Source organism: Biomphalaria glabrata, chromosome 5, assembly GCF_947242115.1.
Source record: "Biomphalaria glabrata chromosome 5, xgBioGlab47.1, whole genome shotgun sequence".
Taxonomy (NCBI): Eukaryota; Metazoa; Mollusca; class Gastropoda; family Planorbidae; genus Biomphalaria; species Biomphalaria glabrata.
This window is the reverse complement of record NC_074715.1, coordinates 50,046,569-50,066,375: the sequence shown is the minus strand read 5'-3', so window position 1 is coordinate 50,066,375 and position 19,807 is coordinate 50,046,569. Positions and strand designations below refer to the sequence as shown.

Here is a 19,807-nt window from a genome sequence, read left to right as displayed (position 1 = left end):
CTGGCTAGCTAAGGCAACCCATTCCATGCTCTAATAGCACTAGGGAAGAAGGAGTATTTGTACAAATTTGTCCTAGCATATACACTACCGGGTACTCTTGTATACATTGTACTTCATTCTACTTGGTACTTTTGTATACATTGTACTTCATTCTACTTGGTACTTTTGCATACATTGTACTTCATTCTACTCGGTACTTTTGTATACATTGTACTTCATTCTACTTGGTACTTTTGCATACATTGTACTTCATTCTACTCGGTACTTTTGTATACATTGTACTTCATTCTACTCAAAATTGTAGAAACGCAAACTAAGAGGAATGTTTGGACTTTAGAAATGTAATAAATGTTTTTAAAAGGCGCAAAGCGATTAGTACGGCGTAGGTCCCCCATTTGGATACACTCCTGTATTAACTTCCTGAAGGTGATAGTGCACATCAATAAGTCCAAACTACATTGCCAATAAAATGACTGTTTTTGTTTGGTTTATTCATTAAAAGATAATTCCAGAGAACGCCAGGTGCATGTTTTAACTTCTTTTTATCGATTTGTTTTTAAAAGGCAGCCAGAATTATAAATGGGCGTCATTCACCAATCGTAAACAAACAACATTTAGCCACGCGACTCTCTATCTCGTGACTTTTTTTTTTCGTTGTTTTAAAATAAAATATAAGAAAATATTTAAAAATATTTGTTTAAAAGCCTTTGTGTTTGGCGTTGTTAATAGAATAACAACATTAAATATCTGTCAAATCCACGATCTGTTAAAATGAGATTTTTGTGTGTGCAAAGTCAAGTTTAATTATAAATAAGTGTAACTTATGTAAACAGGGCCGGGTTTAAGCAAGAGGAAGCCCCTATCTTCTTTTAAAGACTTTTTTTTTTTGTAAATGCACTTAAGTTAATACTATGACATGAGACATTAGCGTACTTATTTATTTGATTCTTTCTTTGTCTTTCCATCCTTTCTACGTTTGCCTTTTCTTTTCTCTGTGACTGTTCCCTGTAGGAAGGACCTTGTAATACAACCATTACAGTTAAAGCGTTTTAGTGTATGCAATCCTCCATCCCCCCCCCCGTTTTTTTTCCAAGGGCGGATTGCCATAAACCCACCCTGTTGTTGTGACACGGTTACTGTGTGTGGTCAACCGTGACACACGGTCAAGTGTTGGGTATCGGTGAGTTAGGGGACTCGCGGGAAGTCGAGTTGTGTTATAAACAAGAAGAAACTTAGAAAGGAAGTCCTCTAGTGGAATTGGTTATCGGTAGATAATGTTCGCCTTGTAAATATGTTTGAATGCTGCACAATAAAAGGCAGTTTATACTTAAAAAGACTTGTTTCGTGACACCTGTTTTGTATTGTATTGGAACGGTCCACTATGAAATTTACTTAAGCCTGTTAACCAATGTACTATTGTAAAAGATGGATGATTATAAGGGGTTAACGACTGACCTGTTGTCAAGATTTAACTCTTTTAAGTGCTTGGCTACTCTCAGGGAATAACTACTCTACCGTTGGTGGAGACCTGAAAGTAAAGTTCCCCTTTCAGACCTTGTGGTCTACAGGGCAGATGATGTAAAGGTCATCAGTTTCTTTGGCCTACGGTTAACAAGGGTGTCATGTGGCCAGCACAACGACCAACCGCCTTTACTTTTTCCCAAACTAATGTCAGGTACCCATTAGAGCTGGGTGGACTCGCCCGAATATCCCGAAATTAAAAATCCCAGTCTTCACCAGGATTCGAACCCCGGTCCCCGGTTCGGAAGCCAAGCGCTTTACCGCTCAGCCACCGCTGTTTAATGCTATAATACAATAAAAAGTAGTGTTAGTTAAAATAGCTCTAACCACCTTGCAGATATTTTGTTCGTTTAGGAAACATCAAGTTGTTTTTTCAATCAAAACATTTCGCACTGAAACAGTTAACCATCGTAAAGATATAGATGTTGAAAATGTTTCACTTCTTGTAAAAGACTTGCTAATTAAAATGTTTGACTTTTGTTAAGGTTTAACTAGAGCAACATATGCCATTTTTTTAATGATTTAAAATGTCTATAGTGATTTTCAGTGTTCGAAACATTCTAATTAGTTTAAACTTTTAGGATGTTGTTAGGTGTCTACCGTTTGAAATCAAATAGTGGTTTCAAATTAAATACAATTTTTGAATATATATATTTTTTTTAAACATTTGTTTTTTATTCAGTACTGAAGAGATTACATTACCAATTGCCAGCAACACATAAGACACTAACATAAGTTTACGGTTTACAAAACAGTTCACGTTAAAATTGTTCATAAACTGTCCAAACTTGACGATCACTGGAGTGTCCATTGTCCTTTTTTTTTGTTATTGAGAAATTGTATATAGTTCATGATCATTGACACTATTCATTGTCATATGTTCAGAAATTATGAACAACTTGACGATCATTAGGTTGACTATTGTCTTTTATTGTAGACACAATCAAAGTCCTTGATATTGTTATTCTTTCGAAAGGAACTGTCTTTGGTTTCTATGGAAGCTCGAAGTTCCCAAGAAACATTAATGTTTTTGACAAATGTCATTGACCACCCCTGCACAAAAGACTGACTTATAAAACAAAAACAAAGTTCTTATAAAAGAGAGAAAACATAAATCATTATAAAAAATCATGACATGGTTTCACATGTAATTCACAGGTCTCATATTATTATTTTTTTTCGAATATTTAATTGCAAGCTTTTGTAATCAGCTCGTGGCCCTGTTGTCATCCCAGGTCCAGGCCATAAATCACAATTCAATTCTTTTAGACCAGTGTTTCCCAAAGTGGGGTGCACGTACCCCCAGAGGTACGGGAAGACTTTAGAGGGGATTTACGTTGCCTCTCATGAACTATGCTGATTTTTCAAAATACCCATTTATTATTTTCTGTAAATAAATCAAAGTGTGTTGTGGCGGGGTGCGAGGTATACTCAGCATTACAAAAATTATAAAAGGGGTACACATAGGTCAAAAGTTTGGGAAACACTGATCTAGACTACAAAATTAAAGATAAAAACATCGGAATTTCCTGATGAAATAAGAAAAAATTGGAATGGTGGGGGAAGAGAAGATTTGATGTCGTGCCTAGAATAGATACTATCGACTTTTGTATCAGAATGGCAGAACTGAGAAAGTGACATCAAATGAAAGATATAGGTCTGGGAACGAGGCAAACAAGGGCGCTTTACTTCCGGTAGAAAACTGATGAGTTGTGTTGGTAGTCTCCCCTTGTCTTTGACTTGGGCGTCATGTCTAATGTCTAAATCTTAGATGAATCAAGACGCAACATTCTTTATCAATTTCTAATAGAAAAAATACTGCCAGAATGGATGTGCGGTTGTAACGTGAGGAAGACAAAATAGTTCGACAGAAGGACAGAAACATCAGCAATTCTTTGACCTAGAGTGGGAAATTAAAATAAACGTATCTTGAAAAAAACAAAAAAACAAAGAAGACTATGCTAGAGAGACCTGGACATTAACAAAAGCCACCTACTGACTACTTGTAAAAAGAACATTCTTAGAAAATGTATGGAGCTGTACACGATGTACCAGGTGGTACACCAATTTTAAGGAGATCATCCCTTATAGTCATGTCTGGGACTACAAAAGCGAATAGGTCAGGTCACCTTGTAAGAATGTCATTGAATCGAAGGCCATTTATCTTATCTTATCTTATATAATACAGACGTTACTTCAAAAAAGAAGATGATTACGTCCTACGCGTCATGCATTTAGTCATGCATATTAACCAATGACTTAAATTCTGCCAAGTCACTGGTTTTCCTGGCTAGCTCAGGCAACCCATTCCATGCTCTAATAGCACTAGGGAAGAAGGAGTATTTGTACAAATTTGTCCTAGCATATGGGACGAGGAATGTGCCTTTATCTTTGTGTCTTTCAGAGTATTTTATTAAATTTTGTTTTTGTATTTGAAGATTATGGTTCAGTGTTTTATGTATGATTGCTACTTTACTTTTGAGCCTTCTGTCCTGAAGGCTTTCTAAATTTAGTGATTTTACTAAAGGTGTTACTCTAGTCAAATGTGAATATTCGTTTGTTATGAATCTCACTGCTCTATTTTGTGTCTGTTCCAGTTTCTTAATGTTTTCTTGAGTTGAGGGGTCCCAAACGGAGGATGCATATTCTATTATTGGCCTAACCAAGGTTAAGTAACATTTTAGTTTTATGTTCTTATTTGATTTATAGAAATTTCTTTTAATAAACCCTAATGCTTTGTTTGATTTTGTTGTAGTTTCATCAATATGTGGATTCCATGATTCCATTTTACCGAGCTTATATCAACTCACTCTGTTTGTCTGTCTGGGTGGAATCTTGTACACGTTTATATCAACTCACTCTGTTTGTCTGTCTGGGTGGAATCTTGTACACGTTTATATCAACTCACTCTGTCTGTCTGTCTGGGTGGAATCTTGTACACGTTTATATCAACTCACTGTCTGTTTGTCTGGGTGGAATCTTGTACACGTTTATATCAACTCACTCTGTCTGTTTGTCTGGGTGGAATCTTGTACACGTTATTTCTCCCACTTCCAATTCTCGGATCAAGTAGAAACCTTGCACAATTATTTATTGTCGATGACTACAGATGAATCAATAAAAAAAAAAGTAAACCATTAATTAATTAGTTATAATTGATCATTTTTTTTTTTACAATAGAGAAAGATACATTTTTCACTATTAAGATATACGGCAGTAATTGTGCGTTTTTCCCCTTATGTGTCTTTTTTGCGTGTAAGTTTTTTTTTTTTTTTTGCTTGTTACGGTGTTGATGAAGAATAATACAGAAGCCACGCCCTTCAACGCGACGGTAGAACAAACGTACAATCTCTGCATCCAGCTTGAGTTCTTTCAATCCTTGATTTCATCAGCATAACAGCTTTGCCCGCACTGCAGACAGGCTATGTGCAATCACGACAGGTTCATTGACCAATGTCCAGCGATGGACAGGAAATGCACTTATCTCAGCACGCCCACTAGCGCAGCAATATATAAATGCTTTTATTGAATGAGTCTGCCTTGTCTAGAACCCACAACGGAACATTAGTCAAATAAGTTTTTCTGAGTGGAAAAATGGAGGAAGTTTGATTGCATTAAAAGTTCTGAGATTCAAATTTTATATTCTACGTTTTCCTATTTCGAGTTTCTAAGGTTTTTTTTAAACCGTGTTTATGTTTTGAAATGTTGGCGTATACAACATGCACACATTCAGATCCATGGGTTTCTTCTTCGCACTTTGTTTTTAACTGAAGTGCTAAAGGATGCACAATGTGCACATGCTTTTATTTGATTGATATTTTATAATTAATCTTATTGATTGATATTGCATAATTGATTGGTTTTATACGTTTTGGACGTTCCAGCAGACGTAAAGATTACTTCCCACTAGTCTAAAGTTCCCGCCGAATGGCCGGGGATCGAAGCGTGAAAGGATTGAGCTCGGAACCATTGGCTCGATAGTCAAAGCGCATACCACACGACCAGACTTTCATGGAAGTATAATAATAATAATAATAAGGCTTGTCTTCGAGTCTCAAGATTAAAGAGGAATACAGTATTTCCCGCGGCAACGCAGCTGTGACCTACATATTTTGCCACATTCAGCGAAGGCATAACCATTGTCCCCTAGTGGTCGATCTAGATTTTCTTTTCGCCATCTACGTCTGTCCTCGGCAGCGGATTTTTCGGTTTCAAATGTGTATCTCGCGGCCTTTGTAAATGACCACAAGCTCGTTCTGAGGCCGCATACAACCAGGTGCTCTCTTCTATGTCAGTTAAAGCAAGTAGGCGCCTGAGCTGGTCTTTAAAGAGTTTCGAAGTATAGATATGGATAAAATAACAACTGTTGTAAATTTTAAAATTTAAAAAAAAATTAGTTCGAAGGGTGACGGAGACTAAGCTGACTAGATATCTCACGAGGCCCGGAAAATAAATAAAATAATTTTAGTTGCCAGCTATAGGGAAGTGCTGCTACAGCCAGGACACAACATGATTTCTCAATGGACATTGTTAAGTGGACTAACAACCATTGTTTCTATTGAACAAATGTATTTTTTAAGAGAGAGAAGAGGAGGGAGAGAGAAAGAGGGACGAGACAGAAAGAGGGACGAGAGAGGAAGAGGGACGAGAGAGAAAATACCAAGCCAAACAATAGCTCGGAAGAGACGAGTTTAATTAACTAACGCCTAACTCGCCACGTTCAATCCAAGTTTTCTCCATTAAAGGGAGCTAAACAATGTGTATTGCAAGCTGTTGAACAGACTTGACCGACATTAAAGAGACCCAAGATCACTAATGAACTAACTCTTCGGTGTGTAAGAATTACCTTCTGTTTAGAAGTTTTTATTTTGTGTACACTATTAGGATGCTTGCACACCGCACGGTTCTTGACTTAATGTCAAAACACCGGACAGATTTTTGTCATGTCGTAACTTTCACATTCGACCGTATTTGCGACTAGTCATTTATGGGCTAATTATATAAATTGCTGCATTGCCCCCAGCCTGCGCAAAGTATTTTTTAAGTGATAATTGCATCGCGCAGACACTCTTTACACTAAGTGCAGCCCACAGTAGCACTGAAGTCTGAGACGGCTATGAACAACAGATAGCCGTAGCTTTTATATCAGAGAGTTTCCGTCTCCTAGACTGGCTGCTGACCTAAGCTATAGAGCCCAGTCTGCCCATTGACCGAATTGCTGATTTAGGTTGGATGCATCGCCCAATTAGAGCCTATTATAGCTAGATCCAGGTCGAGACTCTAAACGTGACGGAGAAGGTATATGGCAAATATGGCGCCAGTATATGGGAATAGCGATTATTAAAGACAATTAGTGTAAAATAATAACTAGATAGACCTTACGATTTGTCGATATTGGCAATTACAATTCCAATGACGTGCCATGAAGTGGGCGCTTCAGTCCTTTAAGTAGAACGAAAGAAAAGACTGAGATAAAAACAACCAAAGCTTCCGGCGGCCATTCGTTAAGTAAATTGTAACAAATGTCTGCTTTGTGATTGTTTCGTCTCTCGAGGACGTACGACTGAAAACCAATTAGTGGAAAAGCCTGCATTTAGTCACGTAGACCTTTGAATCCAAGGCGCCTGACGGCGACAATTGAGTTCAGCGGCAAGACACATTTTGTTTCGAAGCCCTAAAACGTCATTTTACCGTCACGGTATAATGCAGTGTTTCCCAAACTTTTCCTTAACGGAACACTTCGCACATTCTGAGTATTTAGCGGAACACTTTGCTAATTTTTTAAAGAGACTAATTCACGTGGTAGCCTACTATAGCTCCTCCTACGTGATTGAAGATGAGCATATTTCTCATATATTATGGACTCGAAGATGACTGTAGCCTACTAGATCTAGATCTAAAGTTCATTAGTCCATTAGTTCATGAGACACATATTCAGGCCTCGCGGAAAACTAGCGTTTTTTTTTTCTGCATCTCCATCCTTACTGATATTTGCCATAGGTCAAAGCCGTGTAGTGTGCTAGCAGCCTTAGATCTTGTGAGTCTGTTCTGACTTATCTGTCTGAACAACTTTAACCTGCCAATGACGTTATCTCGTAAGAAGTACCTATATCTTGTATTCTATTAGACTAAGGATTATTCTGTATGCGAAGGAAAACTCCTACAAGTGCTTTGTCTTCCTTAGTGCCATGATAGCATGGAATGGGTTGCCTGAATCAGCCAGAAAAACGAATGACTTACCAGATTTTGTCTCCCAATTAACATGCACGACTAGCTTAAGAAATGGATATTCGTAGGAGATAATCACCTTCTCTTTTGATGGGACGTCTGTAAGGTTAGATCAAAACATCTATATCCCGGATAGGTTGCTGAGAAAAAGAGAACAACGCTGGCAGAAGAAAAACGCCAGAGAAGAAAAGCAAGGTAAACGACACTAGCTCCAGCTGGAATAACTTGCCCAGTGTGCGGCCGAACGTTCCGGGCCCACATAGGTCTCACCAGCCACACGAGGAGGCATAAAACCACATTGCAAATTCCTCAGCCCCCCTGGATGACTAAGTGGTCATCATCGAACCACGATGGACGAATTATATATATATCCATACGAAATGTTTCGTTCTTAAGTAATCTTGATTCCGACATTACCAGACAATGGCTACTTCTGATGATATGTACATTAAATACTTCAAGCTTCAAAACGTTTTAAAATATGACTAAAAAAACGCAGGTAATGTAGTTCTTCATCGCAAAACCAATACACTTAAAAGTATTTAGAAAAATAGTTACACCATGATGCAGTTTGACACGCGTGTGGGTCACGTGCAACATGTTGTTACAGGCAGGATCAGACATTTCTGATTGAAGTGATTACAGTTTGTGCTTTTTCTAGATTTCTTTTTTATACACTTTAACACACCCTCTGACACTCACACCCTCTGACACTCACACCCTCTGACACTCACACCCTCTGATACTTACACCCTCTGACACTCACACCCTCTGACACTCACACCCTTCTGACACTCACACCCTCTGACACTCACACCCTCTGACACTCACACCCTCTGACACTCATTCTATCACATCCTCTATTTCTTTTCTCTCCCAGTCAGTTCCTTGTGACATCGTAAATGTCATCCTCTTGTCTTGCCTGTAACTGCCCCACTTTTTATCCACAGATAAATAGCTGAAAGTATATCATTGTAGACAGGATATGACATCACATCAACGAATACTACGTCACAAAGACATGTAATGCACACAAATAATGTAATAATATTACATTGACTCGAATAAAGTTAGCTTATCATCTTTTTCTTGGATAGAATTACGGCTAAAATTTTAAAACGATTATTGAAAAAAAATTTCTATAATACATGATTAGTCTAAAACAGCAGCTCTTATATTAATATTAAGAAACAATATGTTTGTTTTTTTAAAGAATCTAGTAATAGAATCTTTCCTATTAAGAGCTGGGAAATTTATTATATTTTAGAAATGTCAAAATTATAGCAAGGCAAAATCATGACTTTGTTGTGCTGTGGACATTTGCAACTACAAAAGTTATATTGCATTATATCTGGGACATTTTGTTTTCAGATTGGTGAATTACTTTCAGAATATCAGATAAAACAGGTAGCGCAGTAATTGTAAACTTGAAGCTATAATCTTATCTTCTATAATACAGACGTTACTTTAAAAAAGAAGATGATTACATCCTAGGCGTCATGCATTTAGTCATGCATATTAACCAATGACCTATATTCTGCCAAGTCATTGGTTTTCCTGGCTAGCTCAGGAAATCCATTCCATACTCTTAACAGCACTAGGGAAGAAGGAGTACTTTTACAAATTTGTCCTAGCGAGGAATGTGACTTTATCTTTATTAAATTTTGTTTTTGTATTTGAAGATTATGGTTCAGTGTTTTATGTATAATTGCTACTTTACTTTTGAGTCTTCTATTCTGAATGGTTTCTAAATTTAGTGAATTTGTCGTTTCGCGACTGAAGGAGGCCATAGTTATATTAATATAATAAAATATGGATTTATTCCCACATTGAAAATGAATGTCCTTTAAATAAAAAGCATCCCCTTCCCCCATTGTCAGACTGTCGCTCCCCCCTCCCCCGTAAACAAGCACCATAGATTGAGTACACATGTTTAAACTGTGATACAATATAGAAGCCCAGGAAAAAAGCACATCACAATGTTTTTTAAATCCTTCAATTTGTTTCACTGCTTTTCTTTAAAGACACACTTCAGTTCTATAGAATCATGTCTCGACCTGTGAGTTTTATTAGATCTACCACCCACAGAATCCAATGTTGTTCTTTTTTCTCTGTTGTTTAATTTTCTCCAAACGAGATTATCTTTCCGATTGACTCCCTTTACTTAATAGTGAATTCCGATTGGTTGGTTTTTCAACGCAACGAAAAGACAACCCCAAACGTCTGTGTCTCCTAGGAATCATCTCCCCTTTACCCCTTATCTATTTTATTTGTATCAGTGTGTCTTACACTATGTTAGACTTAGAAAGAAAAGAGGAATAAGAAATACGAGGGAAAATTCTGAGAAACTTAATAAAAGGGATTGACTGAACGAGGATACGACGAGTGACCCATCTACACAGACAACGTACTATATGCAGTGTTATGAAGACATTGTCGTGACGTTACATTAGCAGTTTTATCGGAGAGAGCGAGAGAAAAAGAGAGAGAGAACGAGAGAGGGAGAGAAAGAGGCAGAGACAGAGAGAGAGAAAGAGAGAGGGAAAGAGAGAGGGAGAGAAAAAGAGGCAGAGACAGATAGAGAAAGAGAGAGAGAGAGAGAAAGAGAGAGGGAGAGAAAGAGATAGCGAGAAAGAGAGAGGGAGAGAGAAAGAGAGAGAGAGAGAGAAAGAGGCAAAGAGACAGAAAGAGAAAGAGAGAGAGAGACTGTGGTCACTACATCTCAAGTTTGAGAGACACTGTCATCAAGATGAACTCGAGTTTGAACGCTGCCAGTTATATTTTCATTGCAACCCTGGTGACTGAACGTCCGAGAATTATTATACAAACAAAATAAGGTTCCACAAAGAGTATTTCAACTTATAAATATCAATATTACCTGGGATGTGATGATTTCTGCGTTGCTATTTTGCCTAAGTGAGAAATGTCCAACTAAAACTTACAATACGGGGTAATCATGGTTTTAATCTTCTTTGTTTACCTTCGAAAAAGTCGGTTTAGGGTACCTTAGCACGGCACCCCATGATCCCTTTAACCACTGAGAAGGACGGGAGGCTGTTTAACCCCAGTCTAAAATATTTTCTCAATCTATGAGACCAATACTTTGGAGGGTCACACAGCCATGCGGCCTTCGAGCTATTTCATGCACTTCGGAGAATTTCTTCGTATCCTGTTATATGATCGCTCTTTGTGGAAAGTTGTGGGGTCTTATTTGGACTGAGTTATTATTCCTGGTCATGGCCACATTTTTATATGCTTGCGAGTCGTGGACGTTGAATGCAGAGCTTGAGAGGAGGATCCTAGCAATGGAATTGAGATGCTACAGAAGGATCCTAGGCATCACATTCAAAGACCGCATCACAAACCAAGAAATCAGAGACAGGGTTACTGTAGCGATCAGAGCCCATGACGACCTGCTAACTATTGTGAAAAGACGAAAGCTTAAAACCTTTGGCCACATTACAAGATCTAAAGGGCTCGCAAAGACCTTCCTTCAGGGAACAGTGCCAGGGAAAAAGAAGAAGAGGCAGACAAAAAAAGCGATGGGAGGACAACATTAAAGAATGGACAGGCCTGACATTGAGAGAGGTTCTAAACAAGGCAAAAAAAAAAGGGAGGAATGGAGAAAGACGGTCGACAAATCTTGCCTGGTGCCCCAACGGTCCAACAGACTAAAAGCTAGGTCAAGGTCAAGGTAAAGGTCAAGGTAAAAAGTTAGTATTCCTTTGTGAAATTCCCACTCTGAAACTCGGATACTTTAGTTGGGAGGCGTGGTCTAGAGGCCAAGTACGCTTCATCTTGGCTTGGTTTGGCTACCTACGAAGGGGGCTCGAGGTCCGACACCCGACTCGAGCAGAGTTGTGTTAACTGAGCGCCTAAGGCTGCACGGAAAACCTTCTCCTAGATACCCCTCCCCCTTCACCCACTGGTCCACAAAGGAGATTGGACCAAAGCGCTCTGAGCATGCTGTAAGCATGAAAGTAGCGCTATATTAAAGCCATAATGCAGCGGTTCTCAACCTTTTCTGCTCGGCGACCCCAAAGGGGTCGCGACCCACAGGTTGAGAACCCCTGCCATAATGTATTTAATTTTACTGAATGAGTTGGTTCCAAGGATCACAGTGCAGCTAACTGGCTGCCAGTTTCGCTAACCCTTTTCGACTATCAGGCGGATATTTCCGTCGAGGCGACACATTGTGGCCACGGAGTTTGAACCTTTGCTTACCAGAAAGTCCAAGCTATGAAATAAATACAATATTTGATCTTTACGAAAAGATTGAGCAATAATTACCATCTGAAAATTTACATTAAACACTGTTATCCTATGCAAAATATAATACCAAGGCTTGTCTTTGAGTCCGAAGATTAGTGAGGAATGCAGTATTTCCTGTGGCTGCGCAGCCCCAGCTGTGACATACATATTTTGCTATCTCCAGGGCAAGCATAACCATTGTCCGCAGGTGGCCGATTTAGATTTTCTTTACGCCGTCTGCGTCTGTTATGCAAAATATATTTATACATTATATAAAACATCAGTTCTGACATTAAATAATTTAAGTTCAACACTCGTACGTTTGGGTTTTATTTCATTTAGTCTTTTATTCATGTTTATTTTCAAACGTTTATAGTTACATTCATTTACATTGTCATTCAATTATATTTTAATTTATTCTAACATTTTAGAAAATCCTTTCGTTTTACTGATTTCTACATTTATTTATGTATAACATGTCCTGGGTCTATTTATATATTCCCTGATTTTTATGTCCATGACTTTTCCATCATTTAGTTGTTGCTTTTTTTCTCTTTTTTTTTTCTTTTTTTTCTCTCTATCTAATTAGATATATATCTCTTATTAGATCATCTCTATTCACATACAACAGCCCCTTATTCTACTGGATCTTTAGGGCACCACCTCAGATCTGTCGTCTCTCTGTCTTTAGCCATTTCCATTCTTTAACTCTTTCTCTCCTAATGAACGATACCATCGTTGATTTGACCCCATGAAATTAAATCGATTTTTGGTTTTCATAAACATAAATTTGTGTTATATAAAATGAGCATGCATTCTCCTATAATTCTAAACAAAAAGTAATGTTTTCTGATTACAAACAAAAATGTGATTGAAGTTTTATCATAACAGGGTGGAATGTACAAATGCGAAAAAATGAACAATTCTTTCAGAACATGGAAAATAACTACGAAGATAAAGAGTTAATGGTGTCTTCTCATCACTTCTTTGGTCTGCCTGCTTATCCTTTTGACACTTTCCCCTGCAGACCCATGAAGATCAAATAGTATGGCCGCACAGTCTTAGCTTGCCTTTTTTTAAAAAATATGATCAGAAGGTCATCGAGGGACCCAATAGCCACTGTGATCTTATTTCACATTTCTTTATTTGTGATGCAGTCTTTATGTGATTCCTAAAATCTTATTGCTTCTCGATTCCATGGCTAGGAATCTGATAGGTTCTGAATTAGAGAGGAGGATCCTAGCTATGGAATCATCTACTTTAAAAGCATTTCATTTTAGTATTATGAATGGTGTCGTAGCTAATAAAACTTAAATTTATAAATTTACATACAGATTATCAAATCAGTGGAGTAGACTGCATATTATCACACAATTCAGCTATTTACAAAAAAATATGTTCTAGATCTATGATCTGGTTCTAGATGTATGGTCCAGTCTGCGTCACTTATTAGATACTGGTGATGACCACTCCATGGCGTAAGCCTGGTTGTCGTACCCTTTGCTCGACGATCTTGTCCAAGCTATTTCAGACACCACCAAGGCTGCTATGCTCACCAGTAGCACCATCCCGCTGCCACAGCCACTGAGATAGAATGACCATCCTTTCATACTGTCGACATTGGCGGCATAAATGGCTACGGCTGATATTCCCAACACTCCGGCGAGGATTCCAGCAACGGCTGACGCCCTTGTGGTAGAGACGCTCCTGGGGTTCCGTAATCTAAATCCGTTCAGGATCATGCTGATGAAAATGCACAGAGTTGAGGTGATGACGAGGATGCGAACGATTAAGAAGGAGATAGGGTCAACAGTCCAGGGCAGGGAGTCACATCCTCCACCAAGGACGTAGGCACATTCGTAGAACAAGCCTATGGCTAGTGAAACCTTGAGATGTCCAATAAAGAGAAACAGTGTTAGAAAAAAGTTTGCAATGATGTGTAACACATTTATAAAATCAAGTTAGTATGTTACATTCGGATAATGCAAAATATCTGACGTCACGACCTGTGACGTGGCAACGCCCACGGGTTGTGACGTAGCAGGTCAATGATGAGGCCTACTAATTCGATTGGTCGCGGTCCGACTCTGCCTCTAGTCACTACTTTTGTGTGACTGCGTGTAAGACTGAATGTGCAAGTTTTGATTTAGTAATTTTGTTTGTGACTGATTGTGGCTGTGTTTGTGTGTGTGTGAAACTGTGTGTGTGTGTGTGACTGTTCCTTGCTGTGTGTGGTTTTGTGGGACTATGTGAGAATAGATGTGCCTTCGTATGACTGTGTGTTCATGTGTTTGAAGCTGTGTGTGACGTTTGTGTATAGAATCTGTGTGTGACGTTTCATGTGATTGTGTGTGTATGAAAATGTGCGACTGTGCTTTAGGCTGTCTGTGACTCTATTGTGGTGTCCGTGTGACTCTAGGGCTGTCTCAGACAATGTATTATTGGTATTGCCTACTTGCGACTAGGTTGATGTAGCTGAGTACTGCTGTGTGTGATTGTGTGTGGCGATGTATGTATTGTGCCTGTTTGTGTGTGCTTGGTGTTACAATTTAGTGCTTTCCAAGTTCTAGAATAAATGATTTGTACTTATTTTTAAAAATATTGCTGTTGAAGTTTAAACTTTAAATTAGTATCCTTGGCATTACGATGTCATTTGAGTGATCAGATCCTCTAATTTAAGCAGGATAGTATAACATTTAAACATAACATTCTCAACAACAATCTATGCAGCCACGTTGTATGATCTACACCAGTGTTTCCCAAAGTGGAGTACGCGTACCCACAGGGGTACGGGAAGACTTTGGAGGGGGTACACGTTGCACTCATTAGCTAAGCTGATTTTTTAAAAATACCCATTCATTATGTTCTGTTAATGAATTAAAGTGTGTGTGGGGGGGGGGGAGAGGAGTAATCAGCATTACACAAATTATACAAGGGGTACACATAGATCAAAGGTTTGGGAAACACTGGTCTACACAAACATAGCTCTACTCTACGTAACAGTGTAGGGACTTGCATGTCATTAAATGTTTTGTTTGTAAACATGTTTCGGATGTTTCCTCAAAGTTGAAGATAATTTACTTTCTAGTCTTAACCTCCCGCAGGACGACGGGGAATGGGAGCGGGCAGGGTTTGAACCCAAGACCATCGATGTCCGAACGACTGTCCAGTGCGCATACAGCACGACTAGGCAGCCGTTCAGTATGACCGTATCTGTGACCGACTGTGCGTGTGTTACTAGATCTATGTGCTTGACCATGTGTATGTGCCTATAATATGGATTGAATGTAAACCTAATGGCTGCCTGGTCGTGCGGTTTGCGCGCTGGACTGTCGTTTGGATTTATCAATGGTCCCGGGTTCAAACCCTGCCCGCTCCCATCACCCGTCGTCCTGCGGGAGGTTTGGGCTAGGAAGTAAACTATCTTCAACTCTGAACAAAAATCCGAAACATGTAAAACATTTATTTTAATGTATGATCTACTTACAGTTACTGGTACATTCAATATCTCGGACATTGTTTCGTCATGAAACCAATAGGGTGAAAAGAATCCAGCCAAAGTCCCCATCATGATGATCACCATCGTCCCAAAGATGACTCGAACTCGATCCAGCATTGTGACTGAAAATAGATAAATTTTGACTGAGTCCAAATCGGGGAAGCCCTGAGGTTGAGCTGAAGAGCTTCCTAACCGGCGGTGGTTCTATCAGTCAGGTCATATTGCAGATTTTCACGAGAAACTAAACAATTAAGCTATAATTTTAACAATCTCTCAAGCAGCTACGAATTTTTCATCATTTGGGGTCGCGGAGGCTTGACATCTTTGGGTATTAAATTTTTTAAGCCGGAGAGAATCAAACTATTAAAAATTGGACAAAACAAAACTAAATGTAACACTTTACTTACAAAGTCAAAACGTACGCCCCTTTTTGTAAACAATAAGAATGCAACTGTGATGTTAGTTTAGTATTTCACTAACAGCGGTAGATCTAGTCAATTTAGTCATTCACTAGTACGCTACTTATAGTTGTTTTTTTTTAGTCCTAATCAGTGAGTTATGAATAATATTTCAAATATAGATCCGATTTGATTCTCAAACTTTTATCACGATGTAGCAATGTAAAAAACTTTGATAGCCAGATATTGAACGTAGATAAAATCATGTCGATTGTTCTTTCTTTTTAAAAATTAAACTAGCTATAGAACTTTGGAGTACAATTATAAATGAAAAAAATATAAAAAAAATAATTACAAAAAAAGCTAATATTGAATAAAGGAAGATGACTGTCCAATCGCAGCCTTTCAATATTACAGGGCTATCTCCCCTTTTTTCTATATAAAATAATATTTATTAATTACCTCTAACTGATTAACTAACTGGTTTATCTTTTGATTGCCTCATGTGTTGTCATCGACATTAAAGAATTGCGAAATTTTACTTTGAGATTAGGAAGTGGGAGAAAAAAACTTTAAAAGAATCCACCCAGACAGACAGAGACAGACAGACAGAGACAGACAGACAGAGACAGACAGACAGAGACAGACAGACAGAGACAGACAGACAGAGACAGACAGACAGAGACAGACAGACAGAGACAGACAGGCAGAGACAGACAGACAGAGACAGACAGACAGAGACAGACAGACAGAGACAGACAGACAGAGACAGACAGACAGAGACAGACAGACAGAGACAGACAGAGACAGACAGAGACAGACAGAGACAGACAGACAGAGACAGACAGAGACAGACAGACAGAGACAGACAGACAGAGACAGACAGACAGAGACAGACAGAGACAGACAGAGACAGACAGACAGAGACAGACAGACAGAGACAGATAGACAGAGACAGATAGACAGAGACAGACAGACAGAGACAGACAGACAGAGACAGACAGAGACAGATAGACAGAGACAGATAGACAGAGACAGACAGACAGAGACAGATAGACAGAGACAGACAGACAGACAGAGACAGACAGACAGAGACAGACAGACAGAGACAGACAGACAGAGACAGACAGACAGAGACAGATAGACAGAGACAGACAGACAGAGACAGACAGACAGAGACAGATAGACAGAGACAGACAGACAGAGACAGACAGACAGAGACAGACAGACAGAGAGAGAGACAGAGACAGACAGACAGAGACAGACAGACAGAGACAGACAGACAGAGACAGACAGACAGAGACAGACAGACAGAGACAGACAGACAGAGACAGATAAACAGAGACAGACAGACAGAGACAGATAGACAGACAGAGACAGACAGACAGAGACAGACAGACAGAGACAGACAGACAGAGACAGACAGACAGAGACAGACAGACAGAGACAGACAGACAGAGACAGACAGACAGAGACAGACAGACAGAGACAGACAGACAGAGACAGACAGACAGAGACAGACAGACAGAGACAGACAGATTGCCTCGTGTGTTGTCATCGACATTAAAGAATTGTGAAATTTTACTTTGAGATTAGGAAGTGGGAGAAAAAAACGTTTAAGAGAATCCACCCAGACAGACAGAGACAGACAGACAGAGACAGACAGACAGAGACAGATAGACAGAGGCAGACAGACAGAGACAGACAGACAGAGACAGACAGACAGAGACAGATAGACAGAGACAGACAGAGACAGACAGACAGAGACAGACAGACAGAGACAGACAGACAGAGACAGACAGACAGAGACAGATAGAGAGAGACAGACAGACAGAGACAGACAGACAGAGACAGACAGACAGAGACAGACAGACAGAGACAGACAGACAGAGACAGACAGACCGAGTAAGTTGGCATATCTATAAATAGTAGATCTTCTTATCTTATACAATACAGACGTTACTTCAAAAAAGAAGATGATTACGTCCTACGCGTCATGCATTTAGTCATGCATATTAACCAATGACTTAAATTCTGCCAAGTCACTGGTTTTCCTGGCTAGCTCAGGCAACCCATTCCATGCTCAAATAGCACTAGGGAAGAAGGTGTATTTGTACACATTTGTCCTAGCATATGGGATGATGAATGTGCCTTTATCTTTTTGTCTTTCAGAGTATTTGATTAAATTTTGTTTTTGTATTTGAAGATTATGGTTCAGTGTTTTATGTATAATTGCTACTTTACTTTTGAGTCTTCTGTCCTCAAGGCTTTCTAAATTTTACTAAAGATATCAAGAGGCCCGATATCAAGAGGCCCGAACAAGACTATGGCCCCAAACCCATCCTTTAAAAATAAGCTATACGAGAACTGCCTGATCTGGAAACCACAGCGCGGTTCATGTCAGCTATAGATTTCATGATCTGAACCCTCCGATATGTAAATAAGAATAAAGAAAAAGATGTAAATAGCAATGTTTTTGGTGTATGTAATGTACAGAATACCGAAAGTACTGATAAATGTATTGTAAAAAGCATATCTATTAATTTTTGGGCACCCTGTTAGCACTGACGAATTATGATTTTTAGAAAATCCCCCTAGTTTAGGAGACGAAATCTTAATTTTTAAGTTCATTAATAGCAAACTTCTATATAGGTGTGTTCTTGATAGTTTGAGAATCATTGATAAAACCACTTGATTTACACGTTCTGAATGAAAAGGTCCTTGTTTACTTTCCATTGTCTCGACCTTCGCATGTAGGTCTTTAGTTATCTATTTCAATATAGGTTCCAGCGTGTGTGTGTAGGGCTACTCCATTGTTTGTGGTTAACCAAGCGTCAACCTATTGATACAGATAACTTCAATGTAGACTAACAACACATGTGATAAATAGGTACGAACTTCAATATAGCGGATAAATATAGTACATGATTCGGTTAACCTTATGCAACATTAAAGTTATAATAAGACTTGGATTCGAGTCCCAGGGATTAAGAAGGCGTGCAGAAGATTGTCATTGGTATACTGTCGTCCCCCCCATACTGTATATGTGCCCTGCCAGCATAGCTGTCAAACAATGTAGTGCCTGTACACTAGTCTACACTGTCCAAACCGGCATGCGCAAGAACATCTTTATTTACAAAGATTATATCAACTCACTTTGTCTGTCTGTCCGTCTGTCTGTCTGGTAAAAATTTTGAACATGTATTTTCTCCAATTTCCATTTCTGTGATCAAATTAAACCTTTGCTCAATTATTCATTAAGCATGACAAGACACGAATCAATAAAAAAAAATTAGTTAATTAATTGTTGTTGATTAATTATTTTGTTTGATTTCGAAATAAGAGAAATAAATGCTACTTAATGAGAGATGTTGATACATATATATATATATATATATATATATATATATATATATATATATATATATGGATTTAGTCCCTTATTAAGTTTTGACACGTTTTTTTCTCCCACTTCCCATTCATATAATACTCTGTTCACTTTATTAGCCCTCCGGATTTAAAATTTTAAGGTCTTCCGCCTCGAAGTGGTGTGTGTGCTTCGGACAAGCCGTCACGATTGTTCCGAGTTCGAACTCTGCCCCCTAACCATCCCCCTAACATCTCTTGCAGGAGGTTTGATCTGGAACGTAAAAATCTTCATTTCTTTGGGAATGTCCGAAACGTTTAAACCCTATAAATATAGGCCAGTGTGTCAGCATATCTATATATCCTGGTGGAGGCGTGATAACAAAGGGAGTAATGATAATTACACAATTCAACTTTGGATAGCAACCATTGTCTAGCTGACATTATCTAACACTGTTAACAATAAAATCTGTTTGAGAGAGATGGGTTGGCTCAAGAGAAGACTGCGGCCCGCTAATCACTTACCTTATTCTTATAAGTAATA

General features: G+C 38.7%; 2 protein-coding genes across 4 annotated transcripts in view; one reads left to right on the top strand and one right to left on the bottom strand.

The window, feature by feature from the left end:
• The window catches only part of LOC106075832 (regulating synaptic membrane exocytosis protein 1-like), a 152,110-nt gene that overhangs the window by 64,872 nt on the left and 67,431 nt on the right, over nt 1-19,807 (top strand). The gene's annotated exons all lie outside the window — the stretch shown is intronic.
• On the bottom strand, nt 13,083-16,068 carry LOC106067115 (uncharacterized). Its single transcript, XM_056028671.1, has 3 exons — nt 15,907-16,068; nt 15,488-15,621; nt 13,083-13,886 (listed from the first exon to the last, which is right to left on the bottom strand). The coding sequence occupies exons 2-3, from the start codon at nt 15,614-15,616 to the stop codon at nt 13,443-13,445; spliced, it is 573 nt and encodes a 190-aa protein (XP_055884646.1). The 5' UTR covers nt 15,617-15,621; nt 15,907-16,068; the 3' UTR covers nt 13,083-13,442.